A 10,976-nucleotide genomic window follows, 5' to 3' on the forward strand; every position below is an offset into this window, starting at 1 on the left:
TATATATATAGATATATGTTTAATTGGGGAAAGGAGGATTCGAACCCTGTTATTTAGACAGGGAGACCATGCACCAACCAATGAGCCAAATGCTTCGGTGCCACACACATTATAATATTTATTTTACTTATTTATATAATTTTATTTGAGTGAATTTGAGTTTGACACCGATCTCTAGTCAAGTGTTGGTCCCTTATTTGAGTTGGTGTTCTACGGTAGATGCACTTGTCATTTTGGGTTAGTGTATTGGTGTCAGCAAGACTTTGACACTAATATGGGTAGGATATTTGTGTTTGATTGGGCATTAAAAACATAGACATGGCCTTTGTTCCCTTTGGCTAGTTGTAATTTGTTGCTAGAAGAAGAAGATGGAAATTCAAGTTTGTAATGTGCTGTTGGCTCGCAAAAAAGGATAAGGAGGGGAAGAAGAGAATATAGTGTAGCCATAGCACTAAAGAAGAGGTAGAGAAGGAGAATTAGGGCTTTCTTTTAATTATAACTTGGACGTCTACAAGGAACTAATATTTAGGCCCACATTCCATTGCGGTTAGTACCCCAAACGCAAAAGGGTTATGTCTTGGGCTTTTGCCAAGCTGATACTAATCATATGGGTTTCAACCTTGAGATCATTAAAGTAACAGTTAATTATTTTTTGATGGAACAAAACTATCTAAAATTAATATTTGTAATTAAAAATGAATTTAATTTGATTAAATATTTTTAAAAGAAAAGGATATTTTTTTGGTTTTTTGTAATATATCTTCAAGATATTGTTATAACATCTCCCCATGTGTCCAATTCCTACATTTTGGATCATTTTTAGCCAAAGCCATGAGTCTAAAACTTTGAGCAAAAGGTGAGCCAAACATTTAGACACGTACTGGTGTAGGGCACTCATGGCTGAGTTTATGTTCTTAATTGATGCTAATCAAGTCGACCAATCAAGTTGAGCTCGAGTAGCTCAATTATCTTTTGACCTAAGCTCGATTGAGCTTGAGCTTGAGCCTTGCCTTGCATTGGCCTGGCTTGATTACGCCTTAATTCTTGAACATTAATGTCTTTGAATCACGAAATAAATTCTTAGTCAGGTGAACTAGTTGATGCTTGACTAAATTGAGTATGCTATAAGTCTTACATGTTTCTCATGTGGTTGCAAAGTTGCATGCAAAAACTTCTTGGCATGTTTGGTGTCTGTTTTTGACAAATTAGCTATTGTTTGGTTCACATTTTAAGGGGAACAACTATTCCTATCAAAGCAGCTATTGCCGTCAAACTTGGAATCTCAATTCCCCTTCAACCCCATGGGGAAAAATATTCTTGGCTCACTAGGAATAGAAGCATTCTTCATTTAACGATTTTACCATGTATATTTGAGAAAATTCTAGTCTTGTCCTTCGTCTAAGAAGAGAAGCTTTTAGATGCCTATTGGTGTATGATTGGCACTAGACCAAATTTGGCTGTGACAGTTCCAAGAGGCTTGCTGGTGGTTAGGAAAACCATAACAGTGCGTCAACAACTAGATACTGATGTTGGTGGCAGATTGGAGAGGAGGGAAGACTCGAAGGTAAAAAAGTGAAAGTAGAAGGAAATGGAGAAAGGAAGAAAGGGGAAAAAGAAAAAGAAGAAAAAAAAGAGAAAATGAATGGGAAAAAAAATGAAAAATCAGGCAAGAGAAGGACAATAAATAGGAAAGACATATTGGAGTTTTATGAGTAAGTTGTTATTTTAAAGGTTAAAATGGTACTTTTATATTTATTCCCTTCATATTCCTTGAAATTATTATAATGAATCAGATATATTAACAATATTTGTCCTCTATTTTATTTCCATGAACATTGTCTAAATACTTCCCATGAATGTGCTAATGTAGCTTTTCATCCATTTTCTCTTTGTATAATTTTTGGGCATTTCCCTTGGGACTCTTAACTTAAAACTCAAACATAACTTGACTTTCATTGCGATCTTATTAAATTTTTTATTGTGATTTTGTTTGGTATGGACGATTATATTAACTAAATTCTATGATAGTTTTCTCCGCGTTATTCCTCAGCTTTCTTTATCTTCATGTTAGCCTATTTGTGCTATTTCAGTGCCAGGTACACCAGTTGCATTGCCAGTTACTGGTGGTGATTATGCAATTGGACTAGAACAACTTGCTTCAATGACCAGGGATCATAAGTTATCTGCTCTTCGACAATATGGTGGGGTAAGTTACCTATGGATGTTTTTTTCTCATTTTCCTTCGTGTTGCTTTTATCATTATTTTCTTTAATTCATGGTGGATTTCTCCATCAGGTTAAAGGGTTGTCAGGTCTATTGAGAACAAATTTAGAGATAGGAATTAACGGAGACGAGGCTGATTTGTTAAAGCGGAGGGATGCATTTGGATCAAATACATATCCACGGAAAAAGGGACGGAGTTTCTGGGTATATTATTTGCTTCTTAGTTCTTAGTCCCTCTTCTGTTCCTGCAATTATGGTCAGAATTTATTGCTTGCTGGTATTGATTGCTATGCTGTTTCACAGAGGTTCCTTTGGGAGGCATGGCAGGATTTAACCCTTATCATATTGATTATAGCCGCTGCTGTGTCATTGGCGTTGGGAATAAAGACAGAGGTGTGATTTGTCTTCTTATCATTGTATTTACTTATGTTTGTATCTTTGGCAGTTGTATCCTTGCTAGGGTGTTAACTCCCCGCCTCTTCTTTGGGTGTTATAGTTTTAATGATTATGATTGCGTTTTGTCTTGACTAGGCACTTTGTTTTATGCTATGACATTTTATCACAACCAAAGAAGTTAAAATGTAAAAGCCGTAGAAGTGCTAAATATCTGTGTGGTGTGAGTGATTATGTATGACAGAAGTGTAATATTAAATTAAATATATTTTCTGGTCATATCTTAGATCTACTTCATGCGATGTTGTGAATGAATTGCAATGTTCTGTTTTTTCTAGATATGCAATTTTGCATTTCACAGTCGGTAAATTGTTGTGATGTTCATATGGATATCAATGCTTTTTAATTTGGTATGGGTTTATTCTTAGGTCATAGGTTCCAAAGTGAAGAAATTTGTTTAGGTCCTATTAACTCAAATGAATATCAAATACGATCCCTACTTCCTTTTCTTCCACTCGAAATCTATATTTTGTTTATTTTTGTTTACTATTTTTATACTAGTAACTTTATTACCTTTTGCTAGCCGTCTTGGTCTACTTTTCCTTGACTTTATTTTTCTTTGTTTGTCTGTTTCTTAGTTGTTCTTTGTTGCCCTGTCTTTCCATACTGATACTCATCTTTCTTTTTCCTTTTTTTTTTTAATTTTTCCAATTGATATTCTTCTAGGGTTTGAATGAAGGATGGTACGATGGGGGTAGCATTTTCTTTGCCGTTTTTCTTGTTATAGTTGTTACAGGTATCAAATTTGGTACTTCTCCATTTATAGAATGCAAGTAGTATCTAAGCCCTTTTTCAAAAGGAAAAAGTATTATCTAAGCCCTGTGTTCCGGTGCAGCATCCTGTATTCAAAATTTGCCTTGTCTTCTAAAATATTGGTGCTTTTATAAGCAGTGTAATTCATTCACTGCAGGATGATCTTTCCTTACTCTTTTTTTACTTGTTTTATAGCTACTAGTGATTATCGTCAATCTCTTCAGTTTCAAAATCTGAATGAGGAAAAGCGAAATATCCAGTTAGAGGTGCGTGTTCTTGCAGTATGACAACACGCATTTTTATTGTCACCTTAAAATTTGGTATTTATATTATTATTTTTTAAAAACCTTTCAGGTAATGAGAGGTGGCAGAACTGTGAAGATTTCAATATTTGATGTTGTTGTTGGTGATGTTGTGCCTCTAAAAATAGGTGATCAGGTGGGTCATTCAGTTTATTCTTCAGAGTGTTGATATTCATGTGCACTTGTACTAAATAATAGTTGGATGCTTTGGTTAGGTCCCGGCTGATGGAATCTTAATTACTGGCCATTCTCTAGCCATTGATGAATCTAGCATGACTGGAGAAAGCAAGATTGTAAGTTGCTTGGTTTGGAAATGCATTCATCTAATGCTCAGGCTTCATTGTTTTCAAGCACTAGGTTTTCTTGTAGGTTCACAAGGATCAGAAAGAACCATTTTTGATGTCTGGCTGCAAAGTTGCAGATGGTGTTGGTACTATGCTGGTAATTTATATGTTGCTCTTTTCTTTTCTTGGTGCCCATGTTATGCATACTGATGATCACTGGTAAGTTATTAGCTTTTATGGATGTTGGTTGTCATGTCCGCTAAACTGCTTATTCTTGCTTGTTACGGAGATTGTGGAGAAATGATAGGACTTGGTCTGTGAACTGTTACAGGTTTTTGTTTTGGCATTGCACTTGTGTATTTCTGACTGTTACTTGATCTGTCTGTTATACGGTGATGTATTTAGTTTTTGATTCGAGATAATGGTTCTTTTTATCTTATAACGCAAATAATCATTTATGCTTCAGTTCATTATCTGATATGAATCTTGTTTAGAGATAGTAGTTCGAGAAAGACTGTTAGTATTGCTTTATGATTGCCAACTAGATTTTGATTGTTTGTGTGTGCTATCACAATGTTTTTGTTGGATTTGAAAAAAGTTTGGTTGGCCTGCCAAAAAATGTACAAGGTTTATAGGATGAAATGTGGAACGCTGTTTCTTTTCCCTGCTAAGAACAGCAAAATTTCAACAAACTGAAGCACCAGATTTTACATGCTCAGACATGTGGCACCTGTTGGTCTGTGTCAAAACACAGCCTTTATGGAGTTTGTCTTGAGAAGAGATAGACTTTTGTAGATTCTGATATTCATAATCCCTTTCTTTATTGTGGCTCTATTTGATAACCCGGAAAACAACTTCCAGGAAAAAGATATTTTCTATGGAAGGCATTTTTCTTAAAACATAGTACTTTTCTGTTGTTCAGATAATACTATAAAAAATATTTTTTATTGTTTGGCATGTAATGGAAACTTATGGAATTTTATTAGGGATTATATGCCTATATAAAAATTATAAAAATAATACTCCATATTGTCATTATAATTTATATTACATCCCTAATTTTATATATTTAAATATATTATCCTTTATTTATCACTGTTTGGAATTATAATTTGATTTTTAAAAATTTATAATTGAAATATTCAAAACTTCATAAATAAACGCAATAACATAATATATAATAATATTGCAATATATACAAAATATTATATAAAATGATAATATATTAAACATTGTATAGTATAATTGTCTGCTTTCCTCAAATTTGGAAGATGCTTTCCATAGTTTTTCATGTTTTCTTTGTTGACGGGAAAATTTTTGTTGACTAAATTTTCTTGTGTCTGTCAAATATCAGAAAATCCAGAAAATAACTCTAGAGGTCATTTTTCTGGTTACCAAACAGAGTCTTTATATTTGATCTTTCATTATCAACTTGGATGGTTTAGCCAGGTTCACTTTTGCACTTTCAAACCATTGAAAAGTCATCTTTCTTAAACCATTTGTAGGTGACTGGTGTTGGAATCAATACTGAGTGGGGATTGTTAATGGCAAGTATCTCAGAGGATACTGGTGAAGAGACCCCTTTGCAGGTTTCAGTTTAATGTTCCGTAACAGAACCTAGTTCTAATTCTTGTGATGCATCCTTAAGCTTATTATTGATAACACACTATAGGTGCGCCTGAATGGAGTTGCAACTTTTATAGGCATAGTCGGGCTTGCTGTAGCTGTTTCGGTGCTTGCTGTTCTTTTGGCCAGGTATGTTAAAAATCAATAAATTATTACTTTCTTGATAGATTAATTGTGATGTCACCTAATGTCTTACTATTGATTGGTTTTCTAGATATTTCACTGGGCATACAGAAGATCCAAATGGGGACCCTGAATTTATCAAAGGACAGACTAAATTTGATGATGCATTTAATGATGTTGTTAAAATTTTTACAATTGCAGTAAGTACTCGATAGTCCCTTAGGTTATGTTTCTATAGAGAGGGAATGAGATAGTAATTATCAAAAGTAGAATAGAGTGAGAATAGAATGGTATGACTATTACTTAGTTTGGTTTATTAGAATGAAATACATGTATACTTTCTTAAGATGCGAATAATAGAGCATGATGTCTCAATTTAAGTAATACCAATTCAGTTGGTGAAGTTACTAAAAAACAAATAAAGTAATAGTAAATATAAAAAATCAAGGATGTAAATGTTATTTTACCTTCCTATAAATGAGGGTTTGGGTCTCATTTTTATTTAATTTTGTTTTCTAAATTTCATTTCTACATGCAACTAAAAATCTACTCATTTCATATTTTACGTGATTTGTTCCTAAATCTAGTTGGAATACTATTAATATGTTTAGTTACTTAGAATAATGCTAAGGAATATGCAATAATAAACATAAAAAGACCATTTTACTCTTTAATAAAATCAAAACAATTCATTTATAATTATTTATTTTTTCCTTCTCTCTTTCTTTTCTTTTTGCTTTTGTTTTTCTCTTTTCTTGCTTCTTCTCTCTCTCGCTGGGACCAGATCTAGTGTCCAGTGCACTATTTTGGCTCTGCCACAGGCCAGATCCAGCCCCAGGTGTGCCTTAACAGTGTAGCCACAGGCCAAATGTAGGCATCGCTGACTGGTGCACCTTTATGGTGCTGGGAGGGCCAGATCTGGCCTCCTGATATGCCTTTGTGGCATTGTCAGGGCCAACTTTGGTCTCTGTTGTGCCATTTAGGTGCTGCCAGGAGCTGGATCTCAGTGCTTGGTATGCCATTGCAGGGCTTCCACAGCTAGAATCATTTTTTTGTTTTCTGGCCACCGTCTGCTGCTGGATTATTACCACCCAGTGATTTTCTGTTGCCATAGTATTGGAAAAAACTTAAAATTTCACAATCTTGTGGGGTACATTGTCAACAAAATAGTGTTTTCATTGCTAATGGGCCAGGAATAGCTAAATACCACGGGGGAGTGGGGAAAAGCTATTCCAAAAGTGACCTAAATAGACTTTTGTGACTGGAAAAGCAATAGCTATTCCTATTCCAAAATGGGAATGACTAATCCATCTGAAATAGACTTGGAATGGAGTATCTACTCCCATGAAGCAAAGATAGTTTTACATTTTTATGTTTATTTAACTGGCAGTCCAAGATTTTCTGACTTCGGAGTTGTTCAGGTTACAATTGTCGTTGTTGCAGTGCCTGAAGGGCTTCCTTTGGCTGTTACCTTGACGTAAGTTTAAGTCACAGCTCTTGGTTCCTACTGAGCTAACAATTCAGCTCATGCTGTTGAGTACTTTTTCTATACTTTCCTTACTTTATTCATGGTTTTGTTCTGTGCTTGAGAACTTTTACAGTCTGGCATACTCAATGCGGAAGATGATGGCAGATAAAGCTTTGGCAAGTTCATTAGTTCTACTTTTTATGTGTTTTATTTTATGATTGCTTCTGTATCAAAGTTTTCTGGTTTATTAGTGTCTTTATCTAATAGACACAGATATACAGGTGCGTCGGCTTTCAGCATGTGAAACCATGGGCTCTGCAACGACAATTTGCAGTGATAAGACTGGAACATTGACTGTGAATGAGGTCAGTTCTATCATAAAGAGCATGGATGCATTTGAACTTGATTGAATACTAAGTATTTTAAGACCAAAAGAATGGGTATCTTTTATGAATGATGATAGATATTCCTATATAAGGGTTGCAAGCTGATCCTCCATAATCTATGCACCTTTTCTTTTCACTACTATGATTTTGTGCTTTATATTTTCACACTTGATAAATGGGTATGCGGAAATGTTTCAAGATATATTAAGCTCCTTTCGTTGGTAAGAGAGTTACAGGAGGGAAGTAGCAAGTGCACTATTTGTAACAAAAATATTGCTTCCTTTTTATTAAATGAAATAGGGTTAGGACTTACATAACCTTAGTGTTCTAAGTTTCTTCTCTAGTTCAAGTTTTAGTTAAAATATATTGCAACGTAGTAAACCTTAAGTCTAAACCATTTGGATTCTACTAAATAAATCGTTTTCTTCAATTCTGCTTTATTTTATGGCCATAGATTCTGAAAGGCCTTGGCTTATCTAATCTTTCCTCATTCTTCACAACCTATGGTTTTTTTTCTCCCTCTACCCGATTCGTTTCTATGTTTAAATCACTCTTGCTTTAAATGTGTTCTTATGTCTGTGGTGTATGCCTCAGAACATCTAATCGTTCTTTGTGTATCATCAATAGGTCCCTTCTCTATGTTCTTTACGAAGGTTTCATTTCTTATTCCATTTTTCTTCCATCACCATACTTCTTGACACTCTAATTTCAGCTATGCTATCTTTTTTCTTATTGTTAGCTGTTTCGTAATTGCCTAATGCATGGATTGACAATCATAGTTGATCTTATGCTATTTTTTTTTATTTTCCCTTTCTGTCTTTTTTTTTTTTTTTCATTTAGTTATTTAGTTATCACCTTCATCCACTGTACTCGCATTCATGAACAACAGCCTATTTGTTTCTCCTTATGGATGATCAATTTTCTAGGGACCTCTTGACTATGAATTCTCACTCAAGTTCTAATCCATGGCTCTAAATTTACTCAATTGCATCCCATGCATTTTATTATGAATTTTCTTAAATGAAAACAGGCACTAAACGGAAAAAGTTTCTACATTTGTGATACTTGATTGCAATATTTTCATCCCTTTCTCATCTCTATCTTTTACCCTGTTTTATGATTTTGGCTACATGATTGACATATTCTTCTTGTTGTGCCTTATCTTTTTTTCTTTTTTTTTTTATGCCATATTTCTATCCTTACTTCATGGTTTTGCCTCATCAGGATTGGTCTTGTTTGGTTAAATTTTTTCACATGGTCTTTCCGAGAAGTTTGGGTTTCTGAAATTTGTTTAGCAGTTATAAACCAGTTGTTTGAAAGCCTTTAGATATCAGTCTGATTAACTAGTATCACAGATGACTGTTGTTGAAGCTTTTATTGGGAAGAGAAAGATAAATCCACCAGCTGATTCTTCCCAGTTGCACCCATCAGTTGTGTCTCTGTTGAGTGAAGGAGTTGCACAGAATAGCACAGGGAATGTTTTTGTGCCTAAGGTGAGATTAGTTGTGTTATTTATTCATCGAATTCTTTATGCTAAGGTCAAGAGATAAAAATTTATTCATGCATAAGAAAATATTAGTTTGTGTCTAAGCTTAACTGTTTTGCAGAGGAAATGACTGTTCCTCCAATAAAATATTGGTGTGCATGATTTTTGGAGGAGGTCTAAGTAATGGGTAATGAGTTTTTAGGAAGCATTTTTTCCTGTTGTGTCGCATAGTTTCCTAATGGAAATGTATTTTGGGGTTTTTCTCTGTACTTGTTGATTCAGTTGATTTAATTTCCTTAGTGTTATATTTTCTCAAGTTTCTACATTTTCCATATACTTTTGTGTGTCTGTTTTTTATTTAAATAATTCTGGCCAATAGCATACCTTTAGCTTCTTGCGACTTATCAACTGGTTCTGCTGGTTACCATTGTTGTTGCTCATAAGTCACAGGAAATCACATTAAATTGCGTTCATATTTCCAGGATGGTGGAGATGTTGAGATTTCTGGATCTCCCACAGAAAAAGCCATCCTTTCTTGGGCAGTCAAGGTACCCCAAGAACTTGTTCCTTTGTCTACTGTAGATGTACTTTTGTTTGTACATACTGGTCATTGAAAATTGTGTTGCAGCTAGGGATGAAATATGATGTTATCAGATCAGAATCTACTGTTCTTCATGTTTTCCCTTTCAACTCAGAGAAAAAGCGAGGGGGTGTGGCATTACAACGGGTAGTGGCTTTAGTCTCACTTCTTGATGCTTTTTTACTTTGTTGATCCTACTATATTGGGAAGATTTAAAATGGAATTATCAAAAGTTATTAAACAAATTACATTCTTTGTTCATGGGAAAAACTCTGATGACATTACGAAACAATTGATGATTTCTGTCCTGGGAATATTGACATGATTGTGCATGATTATTGTACAGATATTGGATGTATGTTTCCTTAATTCTGTTTTTTTTAACTTTTTCTGAGAAGATGAATTTGGTCAAACTTTTGACAGACTGGTTTTATCAAAGCATGGATTTGAATACTGCTGTATACAACACCAGTTTTGGTTTCAAACATATCAAAGAAAATGTTAGCCTCTTTTAACTTTAGTTCAGATGGTGGTGTATCTATGATATTGATGGCATCTTGATGTATGATTTCATATCATGGTTAGCCTCATTTTCAAAATTTGATTGGTACCCTAAAACATTCTTTAAATCATGTAGAGTGACGGATTTTTATTTCAGTTTATATTTCATTTCAGATGGTGATGAATTTGAATGTTGGTGGTAATTAATGTTGTCTTGCTATATGAATTCATATCATTAATAATTGTGTTGCATCAACATTTCAGTGGTACCCTAAAATATTCATCAAAGCTTGTGAGTGACAACATTTCACTTCTATTGATAGTTGATATTGTTAGTGTATTATCGGACTGGTTAAGGACATCATTGCTTGGAACATTTGTTGTCCAAAACTTTTTGATTGGGGTATGCAGGCTTGCCTTTTGTTTGTTCAGCTGAGGGATTGGGAAATGAGTTGGCTAAATGTAGGCTGGTTTATTTAATATATTTTGGGAGTCACAATCTATCCATTTATACTAAAAGTGAAAAGTTAGTCCTCTGGCCTTGATAGTTTAAAATTGTGTAGTGTATTTTGGTCTTTTTTGTCTTTTTATGACCCCTTTTTTACATGTTTTTGGTATTAAAAATTTTCAAGAGAAAACTAGGAGAGAAGAGAGAGTGAAAGGGGTGGCAAAGCTTGAGAGGTGGCCTAGGGAGAGGGGAAGGGAGTGGGGAGAGGGCTAGGAGCTGGGGGAAGGAGGTTCAATCACTGGTGGAAGAGGGAGGACAGAAGAAATGAGAGGGAGGAAGAGGA

The 10,976-nt window shown here is 34.5% G+C and overlaps 1 protein-coding gene across 2 annotated transcripts in view; it reads left to right on the top strand.

The window, feature by feature from the left end:
- Positions 1-10,976, top strand: part of ACA9 (autoinhibited Ca(2+)-ATPase 9) — a 29,250-nt gene that overhangs the window by 5,105 nt on the left and 13,169 nt on the right. For both annotated transcript variants that reach the window (XM_021441278.2, XM_021441279.2), the window contains exons 5-21: positions 2,091-2,206; positions 2,296-2,427; positions 2,527-2,616; positions 3,343-3,412; positions 3,625-3,695; positions 3,784-3,867; positions 3,947-4,024; positions 4,101-4,172; positions 5,521-5,604; positions 5,688-5,770; positions 5,856-5,964; positions 7,186-7,241; positions 7,366-7,408; positions 7,514-7,597; positions 8,974-9,111; positions 9,587-9,652; positions 9,733-9,831. In XM_021441278.2, coding sequence (XP_021296953.1) covers positions 2,091-2,206; positions 2,296-2,427; positions 2,527-2,616; positions 3,343-3,412; positions 3,625-3,695; positions 3,784-3,867; positions 3,947-4,024; positions 4,101-4,172; positions 5,521-5,604; positions 5,688-5,770; positions 5,856-5,964; positions 7,186-7,241; positions 7,366-7,408; positions 7,514-7,597; positions 8,974-9,111; positions 9,587-9,652; positions 9,733-9,831 — 1,475 coding nt within the window. The remainder of the gene's footprint in view (positions 1-2,090; positions 2,207-2,295; positions 2,428-2,526; positions 2,617-3,342; positions 3,413-3,624; positions 3,696-3,783; positions 3,868-3,946; positions 4,025-4,100; positions 4,173-5,520; positions 5,605-5,687; positions 5,771-5,855; positions 5,965-7,185; positions 7,242-7,365; positions 7,409-7,513; positions 7,598-8,973; positions 9,112-9,586; positions 9,653-9,732; positions 9,832-10,976) is intronic.

This window comes from Theobroma umbraticum, unplaced genomic scaffold, assembly GCF_002168275.2.
Source record: "Theobroma umbraticum cultivar Fairchild unplaced genomic scaffold, ASM216827v3 scaffold_55.0, whole genome shotgun sequence".
Taxonomy (NCBI): domain Eukaryota; kingdom Viridiplantae; phylum Streptophyta; class Magnoliopsida; order Malvales; family Malvaceae; genus Theobroma; species Theobroma umbraticum.